The following is a 25,598-nucleotide window of genomic DNA, read 5'->3' on the forward strand; positions in this document are numbered from 1 at the left end:
GGAAGTACAAAAGAAAGACTTGGAGTCAACGTGCTTAATACAACATACTTGCACTTTTCAAACATGCCATGAGTGCTTACAAGTCAAAGTCAATACACCATTGGCCGAACTGAAGCTATGATAATCATCCACCCAGAAGTGACATTCCACATGAACTCACCAAAGGCATGAGGCCGTGCCTCCTTTTGTAAATGCGGCGGACATCTTGGAGTGTTATCTGGACCACAGGTTTCTTTAAAAGTAGAAAGACAATCTCAAAAATCAACATTCAGACACAGTTAGAAGCTGTCCTTTGGTACCAGAAATGTGAAAAAGTGGCCAAATCTTGCCTTCCCAATGTGTTACATGTGAACAGTTGGAAAGGGAGCTTTTAGAACAGGCATTTCTGGTTTGATGTCCTGGTCTGTCCTCTCTCACTTACTTCCTGACCATGGACAAGTTTCCCTACCCCCACTCAGGACCTGCCAAATGATAATGCACTGATGTATCATTCAGGGTTCTGCAAGGCTGCTGAGTGATAAGGGATATTCAAGTGCTGCTACAGATAACCTCTCAGGAATTCTGCTATCTTTTTATAGATCAATGGTTTTTTTTAGAACTGACACAGTACATCTTTTTTTAGAATCTCGTTCTTTATCTCCGTAAAAACTATATTGTATTAAGGCTCATAACAATAGTAGCAAGCAGGGCCACTAAATTTTTTTTTTGTTATGAGGAGGAAATTTTTCTTGCTTCTTTAGAGGCTTAAAACACTAGTTATAGGAGAATGAAAAGCCACTGAGATTGGCTAAACGGTGACATATCCACCTTTCTCCTAAGTGAGAGGGAGGAAGAGCCCACATGTGGAAACTGCCTGAAGACTGGTCAAGGATCCTAGCCCAGAGAAGTGGGAGGGGATACATGCTCCCCCATCGATCGTGGAGCTACAGCACATACTCAGATAGTATCCCACAAGCCACAGTTACAGCAGTGGCCAAGGCACTATCACACCAGCGGACAATGCCCTTCAGCACTGTGAGCATCTATGGGAGGGCTGGGTGAGGGTGCCGCGCCACCTTCTGGACAGGACTGTCACAGCACCATTGTTCACGTAGAAAAGTATTAGATGTTTCAGGGACCTAATGACTGGCCAGCCTGGAGAACTTCTAGGACGGAGCTTCCTATGACAGAAAACACGTTCTTTAAGCTGCCCTGCCAAATGGTCCAATGCACTATCAGAGTGTATTAGTGTTTCTATTCTTCTGATGAACCAGTCCAAAAAGTATTCACATCTAAATAAAGTGACAAATCTCTACAAATTTTACTGTGGAAATCCGAGTTTACTTTTACAATCTGGCCCAGCAAATCTAAAGTCATTGTGAAAGAGGACACTGTTTCCACCATCACGGTAGAAACGCTACAGCTGCTCAGTTAGAGCATCTCCACATGTGCCTGTGTACCACCTGGCAGAAGATATTGCTTGTGACAGCTTCACATCTACTGATTTTGCTCCTAAAGAAAAACAGGAAATACCCACTTATTTGTACACATAAGCAGATATACAGAAAATACCCATTTCTCTTTAATTTTAGTATATTTCATTGGTCTCTTCCAGAAGTGCTTCCAAGTAGAATGGTAGAAACCTCTAACAACCCTTTACTAAAATTGGGGGGGAGCAGGGCAGGGTTACTTTTCACAGCAGGAGCAAGTGACCCAGGAATTACTGAAAAGAGTTCAGAAGAGCTGGAATCCGATCAGCAGGCATCAGGATGACCCAGGGAGGCCTGTTAAACACAGAGCTGCTGGAGGGGAAGAGGGCGATTTTCGATCCTTGACAAAATAGGAGAACACTGTAACTGTGAAGTCAAGTCCACAGGAAAGATGAAGACCCCAGAGCTAAAGTGGCTCTCGTCTGACTCTGTGTCTCTACTTACCGGGTACCCATTGAGAGGCTGAAAATACAGGTTTGTGTCAGTGATGCACACATGTCCTGGATTCGTCACCAGCGGTGTCACCATTTCTGCTTTGCATTCCATGTGCAGCTTTTCAGAAACACTTTGGAATCTGACAATACAGTTTTCAGCAACAATAAGAAAAATCACAAATCAATGTATGTTCTAGGTTTAGCTTTCTTTAAGGGAGCTATAATGTGACTACACATGACATCTGTCTAAACACTATACTTAATACAAGAAAAATGGTAATATAAATCCATTGCTTAAGTAAAACTGATGTTCTTCACTTATTTAATTTCTTAAAAAAGATTTTATTTATTTATTCATGAGAGACACACAGAGAGAGGCAGAGGGAGAAGCAGGCTCCCCGCAGGGAGTCTGATGTGAGACTCGATCCCAGGACCCCAGGATCATAACCTGAGCCAAAGTCAGACGCTCAATGACTGAGCCACCCAGTTGCCCCAAAACTGATGTTCTTTAAGAGACAAAAACCTGACATTCTTTTAAATGGTGTAGTGAGGGATCCTTGGGTGGCGCAGCAGTTTGGTGCCTGCCTTTGGCTCAGGGCGTGATCTTGGAGACCGGGATTGAGTCCCACGTCAGGCTCCCGGTCCATGGAGCCTGCTTCTCCCTCTGCCTGTGTCTCTGCCTCTTCTCTCTCTCTCTCTGTGTGTGACTATCGTAAATAAATAAAAAAAAAAAATTAAATGGTGTAGTGAGAACTCAAACAACAACGAAAGATGGGTTTATGTGCCACAGAAGAGAAGACAGGCGAATAAGTAATACCAAACAACCCTTTATAGCTGAACTCTTCTTCCAGAATAAACTGGTCTCGAAACTATTCCTATATTAACATATTTTTCTATTGTTGCATCTCTAAGCCCCATTTTTATAGTCATAGGTGCCATTTATTTCACACAGCACTTTGTAAGGCTATGAGTCCATAATTACAATTACTTGAATGTCAGTTCCAAGGTATGTTCTTTTGTGGCTTTACTACAGTATAACCAGTCAAATGTGATTTTTCTACCACCCCCTCCTAAATTATTTAACTAGTTGAAAAAGTCCATTTTATTTTTGCTTACTAATTAGTAAAAAAAATAGAGGGGAAACAACCAAGTTATCAGTATTTGAAGGCAATTCTTTAGTTACATAACTGGGTTAAAAATAAATCTCCCCATTGTTATAAGTAACAACGGGACAAAAGCCCACGAGATAGACTTCTACTTCCTTAGGAAGTGAAGGGGACCTTAGAGCTGTCACCCTAACCACACACACCAGCTAGAAGAGCTACACAAGCCTTTTTAAAAGCCATCGGAAAGCTCAAGATGCAAAGAAACCTAAATGAAGAGAGCCACGATTGGGTGTTGGGTGGCAGGAAGAAGAGCCACCTGTCACAGATAAGGAGGACTGCAAGATGGAGAGGGGTCTAGACGGAAGCAGAAAGCAGAGTCGGGACTGGAGAGCAGAGGGGCGAAAATGCTGCCAGCTGGGTGGAGAGCAGAGGGAAATCTTCCAGGGTTCAGAAAGCTAGTGGCTCAGCTGGAAGGTGCAAAGATTATTTCCAGGGTCCTTAGAGTGCTCAGATCCCAAGCTCCACTGGAAGAAAGTCCTGATCCCTCCCCCCAAAGAACAGTGGGTGGCAGAGACAGGGACATAACCATGGCTGCCACAAAGCCCTGACCCCACTAGATCATAGATGGTGCTGCCAGAGCCCCCAGGACAAGATCGGGGACAGAGGGGTGGGCGCAAGCAACCACTTCTGGAGGTAACATAAAGCAGCATTCAGTTAGGTCTCTAAGGTTCCTTTGAACACATGGTACCCAGCATGCAACAGAAAATTACAAGAACCTTACAAAGCAACAAGGAAATATGACCCATGCTCAAGAGAGAAAAGATTCAACAGAAGATGACTCGAGGTGGGACCCACTGGAGGGAGACTTCAAGATAAGAGATATGCTAAAGATCCAGAAGAGGAGCAACATGTGTGAAGAGAAGGAGCTTTCTCTCTAAAAAGTAAATTCAAAAAAATGAATTAAACATTCTCATTAAAAAGGGAGGTTGTCAGACTATAAAAAGCAAGACTCAACTATATAAAGTGTGTGTTTTTCAGAAATAAGGACACAGGTTAAAAGTAGAGGGATAGAAAAAGATATACCATGCAATCATACCACATGAAAAACTGGTATGACTAGATTAAAAGAGGACAAAGCTGACTTCAAGACAAATGGAAAAGGAGGGATATTTCATAATGATGAAGTGTTCAACCCATCAAGGAGACATCACACATATTAATGTTTGTGAACCTAACAATACAGCTTCAGAATACACAAGGCATAAATTTGACAAAAATGGGAATAATTTCACAATCATTACTGGCAATTTTAACATCTTTCTCTCAGTAACTGATAGAACAAATTGACAAAAAACCCCAACAAAGTATAGATGATCTGAACAACCTCAACCAGATGGACCTGAATGACAATATTCAGTAACTTCAGGTACACATTCCTTTCAGGGACAGAGGATGCATTCACCATGACAGACCATATGCTGAGCCCAGAACCAATCTCAACAGTAGCAAAATACTGAAATCATATAGAATATATTTTCTGAACCAAGATGGTATTTAATTAAAAATCCATAATGACAAAGTAATAGTAAAATCCCCATATATGCAGAAGTTAAATAACACACTTCTAAATAACCCACGAGTCAAAGAAGAAATAACACAGGAAATCACAAAATATTTTTACAGTAATGACAGTGAAGACATATCAAAATGTGTGGGATGCAGCTGAAGCAGTGCTTAGAGGTCAAGTTACATTTAAGTACCAATTATGTTACAAGAAGGTCTAAAGTTAGTGTTCTAATCTTTGTAACATGTTAGAAAAAGAACAATTAAACCCAAACTAAGCCAAAGGAAGGAATCATAAGAGGGCAAATCATTTTTATATAAAATGGAAAAGTAGAGAAAAATCAATAAAGCCAAAAGTTGGTTCTTTGAAAATAATAAAATTGGCAAATCCCTGGCAAAACTGATAAAGAAAAAAAAAAAAGAGAAAATACAAAGCCGTGGTATAAGGAATGAAAGAGGGACCATCACTATAGATCCTACTGACATTAAAAGGACTTTAACAGCTTCATACCAATAAGCCTGGTATGAAGTGGACACTTTTTTTTGAAAACCACAACTTACCAAAACAGGCACAAGAAACAAAACCAACACAGTCTCATAGTAAGTAAAATAAATAAGAACACTCAGGCCTATAGGACTTTACCAATAAATTTGATTAAAATTTTTAGGAAGAAATACAATCCAAAAAAAAATTAAAAAAATAAAAAAAAAGAAAGAAATACAATCCAGCACACACTCTTTCGGAAAACAGAGAATAAAGGAACATTTCTACACTGATTTGATGATGCAGACATAACTCTGATAGCAAATTCTGACAAATACATTAAAGATTTACAGAGCAATATCCCTCATGAACACAGATGTAAAAATCCTTTACAGAACACAGGCAAAGCAAATCCAGTAATAACAAATTATACAAAAAGAATACATCATGAGCAAGTTGGATTTAGCCCATGAAAAAGGCTGGCTTAAGACTGACAAAAATCAATCAATGTAATTCACAATATTAACAGAATAAAGTAGAAAAGATATGATCATTTCAGTAAGTACAGAAAAAAATATTTAACAAAACTCTAAACCTATTATTGAAAATACTCTCAGCAAACCAGAATAAAATGGAGCTTCTTCATTCTGATAAAGGGCATCCAAGAAACACCTACAGCTAGCCTCATTCTTTAGTTGTGAAACAAACCCTGTTCCTGTAAGATCAAGAACAAGGCAAGAATGTGCTCCTGCCACATCTATTAAACAGTACAACGAGGCAAGGCATAGAAATAAAAGCCATAAGGATTTCTGTGAAACTGTCATTATTCACAGATTAAACAATTATGTATACAGAAAACGCTATGCAATCTATAAACAACCCACCAGGACTAATGGGTAAATCTGGAAATGTCACAGAATACAAGGTGAATATAAAAACAAAACTAAACAACAACAATGTATATACCAGTAACAAATAACTGGAAAACAAAACTTGAATAGCATCAAAAGTCACCAATCGGGATACCTGGGTGGTTCAGTTGGTTGGGCATCTGCCACAGCTCAGGTCCTGATCTCAGGGTCCTGGGATCGAGCCCCATACCAGGCTTTCTGATCAGCAGGGAGTCTGTTTCTCCCTCTCCCTCTAGTCTATCTCACCCTCTCTCTCAAATAAATAGATAAAATATTTTTTTAAAAATCACCAATCTAGGAATCCATTCGATCAAATATGGCCACATGGACAGACTGAACATATAACACTGGGGGAAAAGAGGGTAAGGTGTAAAAGACCTCTGTGTATCTTTACGCCTTTACTTATCTTTACCTTATCTTTACCATCTTTACACCTTTTCTTTAGATCTAAAATTAGCCTCAAGTAAAGGGGGATATTTTGGGGTACAAATGGGGGAAACTTGAATATGAAACTATAAATTACATGACGTTAGAGAATTATCGTTATTTGGGTATTGTCATAGTATGGATGAGTGCCAAAGGATACCCTTTGAAGAGACACATGTTGAAGTAGTTATGGGTGAAGTGTCATGATGTCTTGCAATGTAATTTCAAGTGATTCTGCAAAAAGTATGTATTTTATACACAATGCAAATGTACATACACGTACACATGACCTATATGTATAGACACATATAACACATATATATCAGACATACACACACTACATATACATGCGCACACACATGCGCTCACAGACCATGTGAGAAGTAAAGCAAATCTGACAAAATGTTCACAAACGAACACCTGGTGACTTGTCGGGTATCTGTGTTCATGTTATTCCTCCAACTTGTGAGGATGTGAAAATTTTCTAAATGAACAGTAGGGAAAAATAAATATAGTCATCACCTCATTTCTTCAATAACAAAGTATCTTCTCAGAACTATGATGAAAGCTCACTTTGGCAAAAGTTTCCTTTTTTTCTTTGAGAGGATGTATACAACACCAGAGTATCTTATCTTCTACTGCAAGTTTCTTCCCCAGATTCTTCAGCCTAACATTTTAGAGACTGGATTAAATTAAGACTTCCAGAGTGAGCCATTTTTTAAATTAATGTCACACTGAAATCCAGGATTGAAAAAATCACTACTCAGAAGAATTATGCATTCTAAGTAGGTCAAGAGAAACTAATTATTCTTATTCCTTTTCCTTGCTAAACTGGAAGCTATTCTTCCCCTCAGCAATCCATTTACTTAGCATATCCTGCAAGTATTAAAATAGAAAGAAAATTAATGCTATGTAGGTGAAACAGAAAAAGCAGCAATCAAATATAAACACAGAAACATTACTGGCCAGATGGCTTTACTGGCAAGTTCTTCAACACTTCCAAATGAAGTGAAGGGTCACAAATCTCACAACGATCACAATAAAACAGAATATTACAAACTAATCTCATATATAAACATAATCTTCTAGCAAAAGCCTAGCACATCATAATCCATAAATGAATCTACTCAACCAATACTTTCTACGTTGTCCTTAAGCTGTAGTGATTACAAATGCAGAAATCTAAAATAAGAATCTAAAAAAATATATATATTTATAGTGAATAGGCCCTGCAATAATTTGTCCATAAGATTTTGTCCACGTTACAGAGTTTATAAATAAAGTCAATGGAACTGATCAGAAAGTTTAGCAGGGTTGCTGACAACAAAATGAATACACAAAAACCCGCTGTGTTCTATATATCAATAATAAATAGAAAGTGAGTTTTTTAGGACACCATTTACAACACCATCAAAAAATATGAAGTACTTGGGATAAATCTAACACAAGAGAGGAAAGACCTTTATGGAAAAAAAACCTTAAGGAAGACATTACAGAAGGCCTACATAAATGGGTGATTCACTGCAATCACAATCAAAATCTCGGGGAGCTTTCTTTTCTGGAACTCAACAAGCAGTTTCTAAATTTATACAAAGTGTGGCATAAGGCCAAGAACAATGATGACATAAATTAAAAAGGAAAATAAGATGGGAGGCCCTGAACTTGCAGATACCACAAGCTACTTCATATAAAGCTATGTGACTGCTACAGTGGTGATACAGATGAGATGCAAATCTACTTCGTAGAAGGCAAGAAAGAAATAAGAGAATGGATTCATATAAAAGCATAATTATTTGCATGAGATATCATATACTTAGAAAAGCCAAGAAAATCAATGAAAAAAAAAACACTGGACCAGTAGGAATGTGTCTCCTGGCCCCTGTAGGACACCTTAGCAAGGTACCTTAGCAAGGGTCAGGAAAGACTTTCCATAACAACTGACAGCTAAGCTGAAATCAAATAAGAGTCAGCCTGGTGCAAAAGAGGAAGGAGGCTGAGCACTCTAAGCAGAGGCAAGCGTACAAAGGTCGCAGGGAAGAGACCCTGGGACATGTGCGGGATCCACATAAATGTGGATAGCAAGCACACAGAATTAAGTCACGTCACCAGCGACCAGGGTTGTGCACAAGGGCTGGAACCTAAGCCATGGAGGGTTAAGACTATCCTGAAGGGAATGGGAGATCTTGAAGAGCTTTAAACAGACAAGTGACATAATTAAGCAAGTACTTTAGAAAACTTGCATTTTCAAAGTACACTCAGGACAGTAGGGAAAACAGGACAGGAGAAGGGAAGACAGGGGTCCGGTGGAAGACATCCACTCCTTTTAGGGGTGTGAGGGAGTGAGGGGTGCCTCAGGAGCTCAGTTGGTTAAGCATCTGACTCTTGATTTGGGTTCAGGTCATGATCTCGGGCTCAGTGGTGAGTCTGCTTAAGACTCTCTCCCCACTTCCACCCCCGCCCCGCCATACTCACATGCACTCTTTTTCTCTCTCTTTCAAATACATAAATATATCTTTAGAAAAAACAAAAAAGACTCAGGGAATGAAATCATTAACTTACCTGTTTTTGTCAAATGATGTCCTAGCCAAACGTGACTGCAAAATAGCTGTTATCTATGAAAACAGAACCATGTAAAAGTATTTATGAGAAAACCATCAGTACGATTTAATTCACAAGAAAGACACAGACCTTTAGAAACTCTTACCATAGCAGTCTGGTCTCCTAGTTTGTCGAGGCAGGATGCTCTGTGAAGCTAAAATATTGCAAATATACAAGAATTTATTTTTTTCTCTAAAACATATAGGTATTTCCTTAGAACTAGAAATGAAACACAGCAATCATTCTGTTACTTGGTAACGGTTAAGATCACTTCTCATAAATCTATGACTTCTTCCCAATATACAGTTTTCAAATTCAACATATTCAAGTAAACTGCTTCATATTTATAAAAGAAATTATAGTTTCAGTGAGATGTGTAAATATGATTTTTTTTTTAAATGTTCTGCTGAAGTTTGCTTTGAATTTTCTGCCCGATGAATGCCTGAGCACGGTGCTGGCTTACCTGAAGCAACGTCTCCACCACATCTTCCACTTTCCCTGAAACGTCCAATTCAAAGACATACTCCATTTTGCCCTGACAAAAAAGGGAAACAAATCAAATCAAAGAGAAGCGGCATGTCAATGTCAAGCTGTATTCCTTTAAGAACACCTGCACCCCCCCCCTCCGTTGACCCGTGCATGTCTGCCTGCACCCCACCCTGGAAGGTGAGCTCCAGGTGAGCAGACACTGTCAGATTTACTGCTACATTTATTATTTCTTCCCTTCTGCTAACTTGGGCTCAGTTTGCAGTTCTTGCTCTAGTTTCTTGAGGTGTATAGTTGGGTTTCTAAATCTGAGAAGTTTCTTTTCCTTAATGTAGGCACATATCACTACAAACTTCCCCTTAGTATGTACATTTGTGGCATCTCTCAGTTTAGGTGTGTTCTGGTTTCGATTTTGTTTCAAGATATTCTTTAATTTCCCTTTTTATTTCTTCTTTGACCCACTGGTTGTTTAAGGGCGTTGTCCGACTTCCACACAGCTGTGAATATTCATTCCGCCATGTATTTCTAGTTTTATTCCATGGTGGTCAGAAGGGATGTTTGGTAGGATTTCAATCTTCTTGAATTTGTTTTGATTCATTTTTTGACCTAACATTTGATGTCCTAGAGAATGTTCCATGCACACTTGAGAAGAGTGTGGATTCTGTGCTGTTAGGTAGGGTGTTCTCTATGCGTTCCTTAGGTCCATCTGGTCTACAGTGTTGTTTAGATCCTCTGTTTCCTAAATGACCTTCTGTACGGATGTTCTATCCATTAATTAAATTGGGGCATTGAGGTCTCCTATTATTATTAGGTTGCTGTCAATTTCTCCTTCCAATTCTGTCAATGTACGCTTCAAATATTTTGGTGCTGGGAAGATGGGTGACTACATATTGTGAAGGTTAATGGGATGTGTCACATGCTCTCCTCTTCTCTTTGTCCTGAGGGAGAGTCTGCCAGGAGAGTCCTGCGCTGTCCTCTGTCTGCTAGACCACGGGTCCCCTGGAGCAACAGCCTGATGTCCAGCTCTTATTTTCAGTGGCCCCAGGCATCTAGGGCATATGCCAGGTCCTGTCCCCACTCCAAGACAGGCAAGACAGAAGCCAGTCCCTTGGGCAACCACCCCAACAGAACACTGGACACATGGTCCAGTCTTGTCCTTCCCTCCGGGGAGAAGTTGGGAGCTGGGAGTTCTCTCCCATCACGTGGTACTGTGTTGCGGGAGGGCCTACAGTGAAAGGCTATTGCAAATGCCCCTATCAGCTTCAATGAGGCTGAGTTCATGCTAACCTGGGGAGCAGGGTCTCTCAGTTGGTTTCCAGGTTTGTTGCAAAAGGCATCATCCATGTACTGTCGATTGAATCAGTGTCTTCATGAGAGGAGCAAGGGCTTCCTAGTCTGCCATCTCTCATGGTCACCATCGGTGTCACCATCGCCCTCTTTCTGAAATCTGAAAATCCTTGGGTGTTCTAATTCCCACTGGAACAAAAGAGCTTTTCTTTGCTTCAGACAACCTCCCTAATCTCCTTTTACAGAAATTTTCAAAGAGCCAAGAAGAGCTTGGCACTTCAAGTGGATATGAGGAGGGCCTTAGGAGGGAGAGCCCCAATCCCCTCTGGCGGTGGTTCTCAACTTGGGGGGGGGTGGGTAATCCACCACCCCCATGAGGCTTCCGTCAATGTAGGAGATACTATCCAACAATAGGGGTAATGGTGAAGAGGGGGTGTTTAGTGGCTGGGAGCAGGCTGCACTGTAAGGGATGGCCCCACAAAATTAAGAACTATCCTTCCCCAAATGCCAACAGCACCACCTGGGAGTAATTAAATCTCATATTTACAGTTTCTGACTAGCACATGTAAGTGTTTCTTGTGCATAAACCCCCAAGGCCACAGCATGTAACTAACCCCACATGTTCCCTAAGTGCTGGCTGAGAAGCTGCAGAGACAGAGATTCAGCCTGTGAGGCTCTTCCTCATTTACAGAGGTGTCCCTATATAGGGCACTGATGTAGGTCCTATAGCCTGATGTAGGTCCTATAAAGACTCTTTTTTGGTAAAAGTTATCCCTTTGATATATATTAAGCTGAAGCAAAAGAATTCAATAAAGCATAGTATGGTTAAATGTAACATTTATGCTTATGTGACAGGTCCTGGAAAACCAAACATGGCAGTCAAACCTACTCACAGCTTCTCCCAATTAAGACAATTTACAAATTATAACTGAGCTCTCAAGAGTATTTTATAACCTATAAATATTTCTCAACATTTTAAAAACTATATTCTCAGTAATATCCAGCAAATAATCTTACAAATGATACATATTCTGATTTCAATTTCTCATCTAATAATTTAAGTTTTTCCCCCATTAGACACATTTGTTTTTAGGCCAAAAAGTTAATTGAAATGTCTTGGACTAAAGTCTGGTTCCCTTGGGTAATTTTGTTCTAACTGCTGGTAACAAGCTTTAAAATACTATACTCATTATTAGTATGTTTGATTAAAGATGCTATGAATAAAGTCACAGAATCTTATTGCTTAAAAAACGATATGAATTGCTAGGAATAAATGAAAAGTGGTACTTACCCTTTCTATTTTATATGGTGCAACAATGTTGTGTTCTTTAATGAAATACACCTGAGAAAGACAAATTGATACTTGTAAAATAAAAATTTTCATAGTAATGAGTTGCTATAAATTAGGATATTATGAATCAAATTTAGATCACTGTTACATAATCTCTATTTCCAAAAGCACTTGCATTAATATTAGTATGACTTTAAAGTTCCAATGTTAGAATAACAAACACTGCATTAAAAAGAGATTCATCAAGGGGCAGCCCAGTGGCTCAGTGGTTTAGCGCCTGCCTTCGGCCTGGGGCCTGATCCTGGGGACCCGGGATTGAGTCCCATGTCGGGGTCCCTGCATGCAACCTGCTTCTCCCTCTACCTGTGTCTCTGCCTTTCTCTCTGTGTGTCTCTCATGAATAAATAAATAAAATCTTAAAAAAAGAGAAAGAGATTCATCAAGGCAACAAGGTAGCAACCATTACTGGGTAAATAAAATACTTAGGATGTTTTATGAATGCCAGTACTTGTACCAGGTAACCAAGTACACCAGTGAAGGAAGCTAATTTAAGTGCAAATTTTGTAAGAAATGGGTAAAACAAACTGTCGTATGAAATGCTTTTTAAAAAAGATTTTATTTATTTATTCATGAGAGACACACAAAGAGAGGCAGAGATATAGGCAGAGGAAGAAGCAGGCTCCCAACAGGAATCACAATGCGGGATTCAATCCCCCGACCCCAGGATCACGGGGCAGATGCTCAACCATTGAGCTACCCAGGTGCCCCTACATTTTTTTATATAAAGAAATTCCTCTTCTCGAGGTGATCTGGGCACATGGTGCTTCATGGCCACCTGCTGACACTATGTATTAGTAACCATGTCCAACAAGCAACGCCACTGCCCCCTGTGCCCCCTAGAGCCGTCAACATGGAGCAAGAACCCTTCGCCCTGCTTTCCCTCCTGTTTTGATGAAAGACCTGCCTGGGCCATCAGAGCCAGTCACTTGACTAGGCTGTTCAAAAGCTTCTGCAGTAACATGCTTCCTGCACTTTCTCCCATTTGAGACAAACCATAGATAAAAACCCTCCCTTGGTCTTATATCCTCCTTTTGTCATTTCTATTCCTTTGTGTGGCAAAACTCTTTGCAAGAGCTGACTGTACTTTCTCTTGGGTTCAGGACAGGTTTTCAGCTGCACTGTGTTATGGAATCCCCTCCTGAGAAGGTCATAAAAGGTTCAGAGGAACCTCCATGTCACCAAACCCAAGAGTCTATTCTAAGGACATCCTCCATTCTGTTTCTCAGAGTACATGACAGAGCTGATGGTTCTTCACGAAGCAGCTTTCCAGTTGGCTTCCAGCCATCAGCTCCTGGCCCTCTGCTGCCTCACCCACTACTCCTTCTGCCTTCCTTTGGACCCTCTCTCTTCCCAACCTCCCCCTAGTAGAGTCCTCAGACCTCTCTGTGTACACTCAGCCCCAAGCCTTCACCCAGTTTATCTTTCTTGCCTTGACCTCCTCCCTGAAGCCCAGAGCAATGCTCCCAAATGCCCATCAGCCTCCAGGAGGCCACATTCTAAACAAAGCCTGCTCTTCCCCAGGCTTCTTTACAGCAATAAAGCCACTGCTGCTCACCCTGTTGGAGTCATTCCTGTTTCCCTTTGAACCCTGCAGCTAGCCCATCAGCACATCCATCAGGTTTTTATTCAGGATATATCCAAACACTGACCACCTCTCACCCTCCCATTGCTACCATCCTGGTCTGAAACCTCTAGGTTCTCAGTACCCCTAAAGGCTCTCCTTGCTGCTGCTCATGCCCTCTACAGCATATTCTCTATCTGCCTCCAAGAGATTCACAAATACATACAAATCAGATCGTACCCCTCCTCTTTTCAGCTCTCTGGGGGTGGGGGTTCTCTTTTGTGCTTTATTGGGACTCCCTACTGTGGCCCGAGGACCCTCCATGACCCAGACCCTGACACTACTTCAACCAACCTTCCCAGCTGCCCTTCGTCCCTTCCCTCAGGCACATTCACCCTCACCGGGCCTGCCACCAGCCAGGCTATTGCCTCTCAGGGCCTCCACTGCTCAGGATCCAGCCTGGCTAATTCCCTCAGGCCTTCAGAGTGGTGTGCCTTCACACATACCTACTTGGGGAAGTGCCCCCGGCCATTCTGCCGACAGCAGCACATGCCCTCCTCATCATTCTCTACCCTTACATCCTGTATGCATTTCCTTCATTATAGAAGACGTCTGCTTATTGTCTGTTGCCCTAATCTCAAGGTAAAGTCCATGGGGAGAGGGGCTTGGGATATTTTATTCTTCCCTGTATCTTCATAGCCTTGAATATACTTACTGAATATATAAATGCATGAATACAAACTATAATTTACACACATACACCTCTTTTTATTCTACAAAAGAAAATCTGGAAGCAAAACTCTCTAAAGCCTAAAGGACCCTAACATATTTCTGAAACAGTGTGACCACTTAAGGAAATCAAAACCCACAAAAGTTGAGTATTTTTGGTTGTATACTTAATCCAGGAAGCTCAAAATAATTCTAGAAAGAAAGAGTAAGGGACCCCTGGGTGGCGCAGCGGTTTGGCGCCTGCCTTTGGCCCAGGGCGCGATCCTGGAGACCCGGGATCGAATCCCACATCGGGCTCCCGGTGCATGGAGCCTGCTTCTCTCTCTGCCCCTCTCTCTCTCTCTCTCTCTCTCTCTCTCTCTGACAATAAATAAATAAATACATACATACATACATACATACAGCCTGCCCCACGTTTATGCAAAACCAAGTAATGTTCTTCATCGCCCCTGACCTATTTTAAAAAAAAAAAAAAAATGAAAGAGTAACTAACTGCTGGCTAGTCACCCCAGGATGTTAAGCTGATTCTGAGTTTACCTGACATGAGGCCTCTTCTAATAAGTTCTAATAAATAAATATACTAAAATGGATTATTATTATTATTATTTTTAATGATAGTCACACACAGACAGAGAGAGAGGCAAGACACAGGCAGAGGGAGAAGCAGGCTCCATGCACCGGGAGGCCGACGTGGGATTCGATCCCGGGTCTCCAGGATCACGCCCTGGGCCAAAGGCAGGCGCCAAACCGCTGTGCCACCCAGGGATCCCTAAAATAGATTATTTTTATAATGGAAACCACACTTCTGACTGAAAAAATACCTCTTCCTTTCAAAATATGGACTTTCTAGCATAAGGCCATGATGCAGAATGATACTTCAGAGATAATGAGAGCACAGGTGCAGGCCAGAATTAATAATGGTGTCCCCTACGATCCAGAGTAAGATGGCTACAACCCTTTGCACATATGCCAGTTAAAACAACATAAGGTCAAAAAATAGGCTGTGAAGTGTTTTCTTCCTTAAGATTCATCAACGCATGGAAGGCAGACACAGAAAAGTACCTAAGCTGGTATCTCCTAGCTTTCATAAAATACTCTTCAATGTAATTGAAAAGTGTTCCATGAACAGAAGAGGCAAGTGATCCAAATATCACTGGGAACACCCTCTGCTCCCAACCATCGCCTCTTGAGACCTTTGAGGCATTTCCGTGTGCTAAGGCTTTGGGTCGAGTCCTGAAGGAAAGAAAGCTGTGTCTTTGCTCCTCACAGCTTTTCCTACATTTACTTGACCAAGGAAGGATGTTCCTTTGAATGTGTCATGAAACTAGAGCTCTGCATATATCTGGGACAACATGATCTTGAACCCTCTCATTTTAGCAATGAAAAAAGGTAAAAACCAGAGCAAAAAGCAAGTGGGAGAGGCCCTGTACTCCCTTCTTATTTATAAGTTAAAAAAAGAAAAATCTATAGATGAACTAAATGTATGATTGGAGAAAAGCTGTGTTTTAATTTTTCTCTGTGTTGCCAATATTAAGCACAGTACTAGGTACATAAATGTGTGCAGAATAAATTTAGGATGAAAAAGGTCAGGACCCCAAGCCTCATAACTGTACAAGACGGCATGTCCTGAGTTGGTGCCTTGGCTGCACCATGAGTCACCCTGAAATCCACCTCAATGCTGTGCGGCCTGTCTCCCAACCTTCTAATTGGCCAGGAGGCTGCAGGAGGGACTGCAGGGCTTTTGGCTGAACCCCCACATGACTGGGGGATTGTCAGGATTCCCAAGGATGAAACCACAGGCCTGTGGTATCACACAACTTTATAAACATTAAGGATCTCATGAGGGACCACAGCTTTTAAGAAATATAGTTCTTAATGGTTCAATTTTAAAAACATGTACACATCTATTCCAACAGTCTTCATCTGAGATTTCTACAAATAATTTTACCGTTCTAAAAAAAGAAAAAGTGTGCATATGTATGTTCATTCAGGTTAGTAAAAAATAATTACTGTGTGATGCTTACCTGACTGAAAATGAGTGAGATCTCCCCGGATTTTGTCCTACAATGCAGACAAAAGTCATTAAAAAATTATAATTTTTTGGTAGAGGTAAAATTAAACACTTAGTGACAATGACATACTTTGCAAAGTGTCTGTTGGATCCATTTTCTCCATGTTTTCCTATTTTTATACAATCTCTCAAAGGAATCTGGATAAAATCGAGAGGGAAATATTACAAAAATATGCAAGGGTAACATATACACAAACAGTAGGAATGTCTCTGTTCATATTTAGGATGCACTTACCTTAATGATGGGCTGAGATATGGCATCTGGTTCAAAAATAACTGATTTTGAACATATTTTTAAGGAGCCTCTGATTTTCCTAGGAATCAAAATATAAAGGATTATTATCTATGAACATAAAGTCACAAAAAATCATAATACAACTTTTAACTAGAAAGTAGATGCTAAAGCATTAACTAAAAGAACAGCAGTGTAATTAAAGATTAGTGACAGGCCAGATTTTAACCTCAGGGCAAGAGTTTGCCAACCTGATCCCATTATTCATTAGGGGCTGAAATTTTTATGACTCCTGGGTTTATTACCTAGAATTCATCCACAAAGAACAACTTTCCAGTACTTATCTATGATTTGGTTACCCTGAGTACAATCTGTACAAAGAAAGCAGAAAAAATGCTAGATTCTTTACTTTTATTGATCAAGTTTCAGAAAAGTGAGTTGGTGTCCTAGGATCCCTGCCAGGTAACATACGTATCTTATGAACTTGTGGGTTTTAACAATTCTGATACATCTCCCACCACTGCAGGCATTATTCTCTTTTGATGTGTCGTTTGTGTCATTTGTTGCCCAATTCTTCAAGTTGGCCCTTATGTCCTTTTAATTGAATGTACAGATTTCTGGTACCTCCCTTACTGCCAGCAGGACAAGATCTCCCAGGTTCATCTCATACCCTTCCTGCCCCAGACTTAGACTCAGCCACTTCTCACAAAGCCTTCATTCCTGTTAGTGGGACACAGTATTTAGACAGCATAATCTGGGGGATCATTGCTATAGGGTTGTTTCTAGGCCTTTTCAGAGGGGAGTGCTAGAAAATACTTTCTTCTAAAAGGAAAGTATATACATCCGTATAAACATTCCCAATTCTAATGTAAGATTAGGCTTTGAATTTAACTCCTTTACTGTTAGATTTGTATCTTTCATCCTGCAAGTCTTGGTCTTGGCCTCAACACATACTCATTTGCTCCCTCTAACTATATAAATCTATGTGCACGTGTGACTAAACCACAGTTTCAAAATAATAATATCAAAAATTACAGCAATATTACTACTAAAACATTTACATCATTTTTTGTGATTCTTTTTCTACTGTGGCTATACCACATCAGAGACAAAAATTACTATGCTGTGAAGCTGATTAAAATAATTCTTCTCTGTGGTTAACCCTCTAACTTACATATATAGTTAAGTTAATTTGTTTCATTTTCTTTTTGAGTTTTAAGGTTCAGTGTTTATTCTGAAATTTAATTCTATATTAAAGTATATGTAAAATATTTCTACAGTTCCAAAAACAAAGCTATAAAATAAGGGATATTCAGAGAAGTCTAATTGCCATTTTATATCATACCCTCATTGCTCCTTCTTCTGTGTAGATGATCATTCTCGTTAGCTTTTAGTTTATGCTTTTTAAAATGTATAATGGGCAGACTGGGTGGCTCAGTGGTTTAGCGCCGCTTTTGACCCAGGGCGTGATCCTGGAGACCCAGGATCGAGTCCCACGTTGGAGTTCCTGCATGGAGCCTGCTTCTCCCTCTGGCTGTGTCTCTGCCTCTCTCTCTCTCTCTCTCTCTGTGTGTGTGTGTGTGTGTCTCTCTCATGGAATAAATAAATTTTTAAAAATTAAAATGTATAATAAAAATTATTTTAATTTAAAAAATATTTTTAAAAATAACAAAAATTATTCTTCTCCTTTCATAATGATATGAAAGACAGCATACAATATACAGTATTCTTCCCCTTACTGTTTGCACTAAATATACGTTAGGGCTCACTCCACAGCACTATACAGAACTTCTCCACTCCATTGTAACAGCTGCAGAGTACTCCATTGTGAGGACATGCCCTGTTTATTCAATCAGTCTACTAGACTGTTTCTAGCACTTTGCTATTACAAGTAGCGTTATGATAAATAACCTTGTACATATGTCCCTTTGTGTATTTCCCAGGGTACCTTCTTGAAATAGCCTTCCTAGAGCAACAGGTTAATGTTGTGAGATACCACTGAATTCATTTCCACGGGTTGTCCCACTGAACTCTAATAATAACTTAAAAATTACAAAAGCAGGTCTCAGTTTGCAAGCTTATATTTATGTCTTAATAATAAATATACTGAACTTTAAGCAAGACATTGTTATGATATAGGGAAGAGGAGCACTGGGAGGAAAAACAAAGGTACAGAATTAGGGAGAAGAATATGAGCAAAATTGCAGAAGAAAGCAAGGTGCTGGTTTCAATGAACAGTAACTGTCTAATTTGAATGCTATGGAACAAACACGTCAGAAGCTCCCAAATAAAAAGCTAAGTGATTTTCACTTTAGGTTGTTTTTTAAACAAATACCACATGGCTCTAAAGGTCCTTTCAAGATAAAACCTGAAGAGCACTAACAATTAAAAAGTTTATCTGAAAAAAAAAATAAAAATAAAAAATAAAAAGTTTATCTGACATCAAAACATGTTCAAGCTGTGGCCTGTAGTTGTTGAGGGACATCCCCAAAGAAAATCATTAGCAGATACAATTTTGCAGGAACAACTCTGATCTTAGTTAACTCCCCAAGTTGGCACTTTTAAACCAAAAAACTTCACTATACATTTTTGTACACAGCTTTCAAAATGTATGGTCAAAGAAACTGAATCTGTTTTTATAGCAATAAGCAGTAATTATTACAACACAGAGAAAACTGATTTTGCTTCCAGTTCAAATCCAATTATTCCTTTTGAAAGTACTGGTTTTTCTGCCACTCTGGTATTTTATGATTATTACTTTATAATACCATAACCCAAATAATTGAGAGCATTAAGTACAAAAGTGATACAAGAAAAAAGAGCTGAATGAATCAATCCTGTCCAGTTGAGTTGAGACACCCACGTTAGAGGAATTCATACAAACTGCTTCCCAGCTTTAGAAAACATCTGAAGTTATGACAGTAACTTTGAAGTCCTCCTTTCTCATTAATTCCCAGTACAAAAGAGGGAGGGAATCTACATGACCATACATTTAATTTTTAAAGTATCAGACAAACGAAAGGTCTCACAGAGATCCAAAAATCTTCCTTACCTTTCATTCTGACCACCCTTGTTCTGAATATGATTAGCGGTATGTTGTTCAAAGTAGTATTCCTCCAAGTTAAGCAGGAGCAAGGAAAATCTGAATTTGGAAAAACCAGAACAAAAAAAAACCTCATGTTATTGTTGTTGTTTTTTTTTTTCTAAGTATCACGAAAGCAGAGTATTTAAAGCATTTGTTCCCAAAGTGTTTGTCCATTCATTAAGTTAACAGGTACCTATGAAGTGTATATTATGTACCAGATGCTCTTCTCTACTCAGCAGGAAAAAGCAACAGATAGTCCTGCCCAGCCAAGGCAAAGATAAAATAAATAAAAAATAATTACAGATGGATTTTTTCAATTCCTTTAGGAGAAACCCCAGATTTCTTAAAATTTTCTTTTAATTTATTTATGATAGTCATCAGAGAGAGAGAGAGAGAGAGAGAGACACAGGCAGAGGGAGAAGCAGGCTCCATGCACTGAGAGCCCGATGTGGGATTCGATCCCGGGTCTCCAGGATCGCGCCCTGGGCCAAAGGCAGGCGCTAACCCGCTGCGCCACCCAGGGATCCCGAAACCCCAGATTTCTGAAATAAAACGTATTCTTGTCTGAACAAAACCTGGGGCTCTCTCACCTACAGAGTTTTTTCATCCTTTGCTCCTGCTGACTGACCACCAGGCTTCCCCACCGCCCCTTCCAGGCTGCACACCCCCTCTGCTCCCATGTCCTGCCTCATGGTTAGTGGCATTCATCCTACTACTTCCACAAGATCATATGCCTGGGAGAGGCATGTCTCTAGATATTTCCCTATAATAATCAGTCTAATGCTTTGGTATTGAAGAAATACGTAAACCAAACAGAATAGGATTAAAACATAGTTCTTTTTAAAGTTTTATGTGTTTTAAACCTTTAAAAACAAAATAAGGAAATAAGAAGAAGTATTAATTTAGTTGTCCAGCCACAGAAACAAATACATGGCAAATAACTGAAAACAAGTGTTTTTTGTTCAGGAAGTATCAGTGGCATCTAGATTTAACAGGAAAAACTCTTGTGGGGATGGGATACTGGAGTTCTGGTGTGCTGGAGGATGCTATCTCCAATAAATATAGCAGATCAAGCATGTATGTCTATTTCTGCTCCCTCTGGAAACACCACTAAAATTCTGGTGACTTAAAATATTTTTTTAAGGGGCACCTGGGTGGCTCAGTGTTTGAGCATCTGCCTTCAGCTCAGGTCGTGATTCTGGGGTCCTGGGATCAAGCCCCACATCAGGCTCCCCGCAGGGAGCCTGCTTCTTCCTCTGCCTATGTTTCTGCCTTTCTATGTCTCTCATGAATAAATAAATAAAATCTTTAAAAAATTAAAATATTTTTTAAGTGGCAAGACCACAGACCAAAGAAAACTGAAGAGTCTCAAACGAAGATGAGAGCAACAAATCCGTGAGAAACAGCAAGTGGATGGGAGGAATCGGCAGTGATCAAAAGCCAGAATGGCAAACACCTCCAGGAGAAGTCACCAATCAGGAGAAAACCAACTCAAGTCATAGGACTTCCAAAAAGTCCCAAAATCGCAGGTATCAGGTACGAAGAAAGTAGGGAGAAAGCCTGGGGGGACGGTGGGTCTGAATGAGTCAGTAGTCCACACCCCTCCCCTGATGCATACCCTACCTCACTCTAGCTTTTTCTAGACAAAAACCGAACACGAGGCTCCAAACTAGACATCAAACATAGTAGAAAGCAGGGCTGTGGTGTAAAAAGTAGGAAGACATAACCATTCCAGAAAGAGTTTGGTAGATTATTTTTAGAAAAAACTAAACAACAACAACAACAACAAAAAAGAAAAAACTAAACAGCTATGGAGAAAAGACCTATGGTATGGATAGGAGTATCTGAAAGAGCCAGGTCTTTACAATATCATCCCATACTGAAGCCCAACAGAAAAGGCCCACCCACAGTGACACAGAACAACACAATTCACACTTAGATATGAATGGATAGCCTAAGACCACCAACCTCTAATATGAAAGAACTACACCAAAGCAAGTGGAAGAACACAACTTGAAGTTCTAGGCACAATACAGAAAACAGGAGGTCAGAAGCCTATACTAAATATATTTACAAAGAAGAAATTATATTCATGGGACAAGAAGACATTGCCCATTACAGAGAAAATCTGAACCAAAAGGAAAATAACTCATAAATTAAGAATAATGACAGCAGGAACCAGCTTTATCATTCTAATAGGTAACTTTTTTATTAGCCTATTAATGTCTTTAAACCCGTGAATAACAATTAATCATGAGCTACAATGCCAGGGCTCAAAGTAAAATGCTCACTATTAATACTTACTCTTGAATTTCAATGCAATCACAAGAGTTAGGATTGCTAGAACAGTCCTTTGATGCATCAGATAATTTCCACAAAGGTTTAAATCAGAGAGATACTTACTAGTTACCTTGCCTCTTAATTTAGCTTGTTCTAATGACCTGAAACCCTTGGCTTGGGCTGGAGCTATATAACCCTTCCTTCCCATTCTTAATCTCCCCACTCCTCCTCTTAGAGAGAAGGTAAAGTAAGTTTCTTTAATAAGACAATGGCATACAAAGCACAAGTAGCCTTCATAGACAACCAGTTCTTCCACATGATTGTTAAAATATAGTCCTATTCCTTGCAACAGCATGAATGGATCTAGAGGATATTAAGCTAAGTGAGAGAAATCAGAGAAAGATAAATACCACGTGATTCACTCATATATGGAATTTAAGAAACAAAACAAATGAATAAAAAAGGAGACAAAGAAAAAAACAGACTCATATACAGAAAACTGGTGGTTGCAAGGGAAGGTGGGTGGAGGGATGGCTAAAATAGGTGAAGGGTTTTAAGAGCACACTTGTGATAAGCACTAAGCAATATATAGGATTGCTGAATCATTGTATTATACACTGAAACCAACATAACACTGTATGTTAATTATACTTGAACACAAAATAAAACTTTTTTAAAGAAAAATATAAAACATATGTAATCCTAACCTTAATATTATTAAAATGTCCATACCACCCCAATGATTTGTACATTCGATGGAATCCCTATCAAAGTCTCAGCGGCATCTATTACAGAAACAGAAAAAACAATCCTAAAATTCATATGGAATTTAATAGCCAAAACATCAAGAAAGAAAAACAAAGCTGGTAGCCTCACAGTTCCTGATTTCAAAACATATTACAAAGCTATGGTAATCAAAACAAACTCAAAATCAGCAGAAAGACAGACATATACACCAATGGAACAGAATAGAGAGTTCAGAAATAAACCCTCACTTATGTGCTCAAATATGGGTTCCAAGGGCATACAATGAGAAAAGGACAATCTCTTCAATGAATGGTGTTGGGAAAACTGGATTTCCACATGCAAAAGAATGAAGTTGGGCCTTTACTTCAACATCACATACAAAAATTAATTCAAAATGGATTTAAGACCTACATGCAAGACTTCAAAGTATGAAACTCCTAGACAAAGACTTGGCAGAAAGCTTCATGATGTTGGATTTGGCAATGATTTCTTGGATATGACACCAAAAGCACAAGCAACAAAAGCAAAAATAAATGTGACCACATCAAACCTAAAAACTGTGCAGCAAAGAAAACAATCAACAGAATGAGAAGGCAACCCAAACAACTGGAAACAAGATTTTTAAACCATATATCTGGTAAGGAGTTAGTAACCAGAATACATAAAGAACTCCCACTGATCAACAACAATAAAATGTAACCCAATTAAAAAATGGGCAAAAGATTTAGAGAAGATATACAAGTGGCCAAAAAGTGTATGAAAAGATACTCAGTATCACTAATCATCAGGAAAATGTATACCAAAACTACAAATGAGCAATTACCTCACACACTACTAAAACAACACCTGAAAATAACAAATGTTGGTGAGGATGTGGAGAAATTGGGACCCTTGCCCACTGTTGGTAGGACTGTAAAATGGGGCAACTGCTATGGAAAAGAGCATGGAGGTTCTTTCAAAAATTAAAAATACAACTACCACACAATCCACAGTTCCACTTCTGGGTATTTATCCAAAAGAACTGAAAACAGGATCTCAAAGAGATATTTGCATAACCATGCTCACTGCAGCATTATTTACAAGAGCCAGGAGGAGGAAGCAACCTAAATGTGCATCAACAATGAATGGATAAAGATAATGTGGTATATATATACAATGGAATATTATTCAGCTTTAACAAAGAAGGACGTCTTGTCTTATGCTACCTCATGGATGAACCATTATGCTAGTGAAACAAGCTAGCGGCACAGGCAAATACTACATAATTCCACTCACGTCAAGTATCTAAATTAGTGAAACTCTTACCAAGAGAAAATAGAATGGTGGTTGCTAGGAGCTGGTAGTAGGGGAAAGAGTGGAGCTCCTTTTAGGGAATTGCTTTTCAGGGCGTAGAGAGCTCCAGTTTTGCAAGATGAAAAGGTTCCAGAGATCTGTTGCACAACAGTGTGAACATACTTAACACTACTGTACTATACATGTAAAAGTGGCTAAGACAGTCAACTCATGTTACGTGCTTTTTACCACAATTAAAAAAAATTAATATTAACTATTATAGAACTAGAGTCATTATCTTGACCAGTAACTTACATCCTCCTTAATTCACCAATATGCATATTTTGTAAGAGATCCAAAACACATGGCAAAGGGATAGAATCGAATCATGTTATTGAAAGTGAAAGGATTAAGGAATTTTTCTGAGTCTGCATTTTCCTTCCGCTGATGTGTTCAGTTTTACCTGCTTTAAAATTTTTGTATGTAAAAATTATGACAGTAAAGTTTCATGGCATTTTGAATGATGATTTTCAAACCACATCCTTGGGAGGAAAAGGTTCTTGTGAGGTCACTTTTATAATTTTAAATGTTTTCTTTAGGAGACCCCTGGCCCTGCTCCTGGGGATTCCTTAGTTCAATTCACCTTTACAAAGGTGTGGGCGGCTCTTTGGATTCTCTTTGATAAATGTACTCATTTAGCTACTTAATTTCCTAAAGGAGAGGCTGTCCCATTCTCACATCACCTAAATTTTAAAGCATCCTACTCATTGAATAAGTTCACTTTAGGCAGCCCCTTGTGTTTGTGCCCACCCAACCACTCGACCCTCTACTGATGAGCAGTAGTTATAATGCTAGTCCATCATTTCTCTAGATTGCAGCTGCAGGGCAGGTTTCACTGTGTTGAGGGGAACTGCTTTGTGCTCCGTGAGAAACAGCGGCCTAACGCCTGAGAGATGTGTACACGCACGGGAGAGGGCACGAGAGGCCCGTACTTGCCCTCTCTACTCTGGGTACCCTAACGCTGTCCTTGGCTCAAACTAGACACGAGGGCCCCTACCACTCAGAGTTGGTGCAACTAAGTGGGGCATTTTTGTGAGCTTTTTAGAGTGGCTCTGAAATGAGGACATGAAGAAAAATGCTGAACAGACAAGGGCGAGAACACAGTCCTGTGACTCACCATGAAAACGTTCCTCCTGGAATACATTTGACAGTAACCTCTGAACAGTCATTCAGAGACACATCATTCCGCCAATCTATACTAACATTAGTTTCTCCTTTCTCGATTCCGCTATTAAGACATCAAAACCAAAACAAAACTCAAAACCCTTATCCTCTGTCAAAGTTCCCATGAGCTAAGCTACTGCATGTCCCTGACCTACCAGCCAAACTCTGTCAAAAGAGTTGAGCATTGATGTGACTTTATAGTGGATTCATTCTGGAGACTGGTGGCAACAACCTTCTCTTCTAGCATTTTATAAATAATCTGAATGATCCAGAATTAGCACT

General features: G+C 39.7%; 1 protein-coding gene across 3 annotated transcripts in view; it reads right to left on the minus strand.

The window, feature by feature from the left end:
• The window catches only part of NSMAF (neutral sphingomyelinase activation associated factor), a 63,728-nt gene that overhangs the window by 26,829 nt on the left and 11,301 nt on the right, over positions 1-25,598 (minus strand). For 2 of the 3 annotated variants that reach the window (XM_025477792.3, XM_025477791.3), the window contains exons 2-11: positions 19,761-19,850; positions 16,712-16,790; positions 16,547-16,614; positions 16,430-16,466; positions 12,056-12,106; positions 9,455-9,526; positions 9,098-9,145; positions 8,953-9,005; positions 1,914-2,043; positions 161-232 (exon numbers count right to left, since the gene is read on the minus strand). In XM_025477792.3, coding sequence (XP_025333577.1) covers positions 161-232; positions 1,914-2,043; positions 8,953-9,005; positions 9,098-9,145; positions 9,455-9,526; positions 12,056-12,106; positions 16,430-16,466; positions 16,547-16,614; positions 16,712-16,790; positions 19,761-19,850 — 700 coding nt within the window. Of the gene's footprint in view, positions 1-160; positions 233-1,913; positions 2,044-8,952; positions 9,006-9,097; positions 9,146-9,454; positions 9,527-10,764; positions 10,914-12,055; positions 12,107-16,429; positions 16,467-16,546; positions 16,615-16,711; positions 16,791-19,760; positions 19,851-25,598 lie in introns of those variants that run through there. The other variant, XM_035708515.2, reaches the window with a different exon arrangement.

The sequence above is a fragment of the Canis lupus genome, chromosome 29, assembly GCF_003254725.2.
Source record: "Canis lupus dingo isolate Sandy chromosome 29, ASM325472v2, whole genome shotgun sequence".
In the NCBI taxonomy this organism is placed as follows: Eukaryota; Metazoa; Chordata; class Mammalia; order Carnivora; family Canidae; genus Canis; species Canis lupus.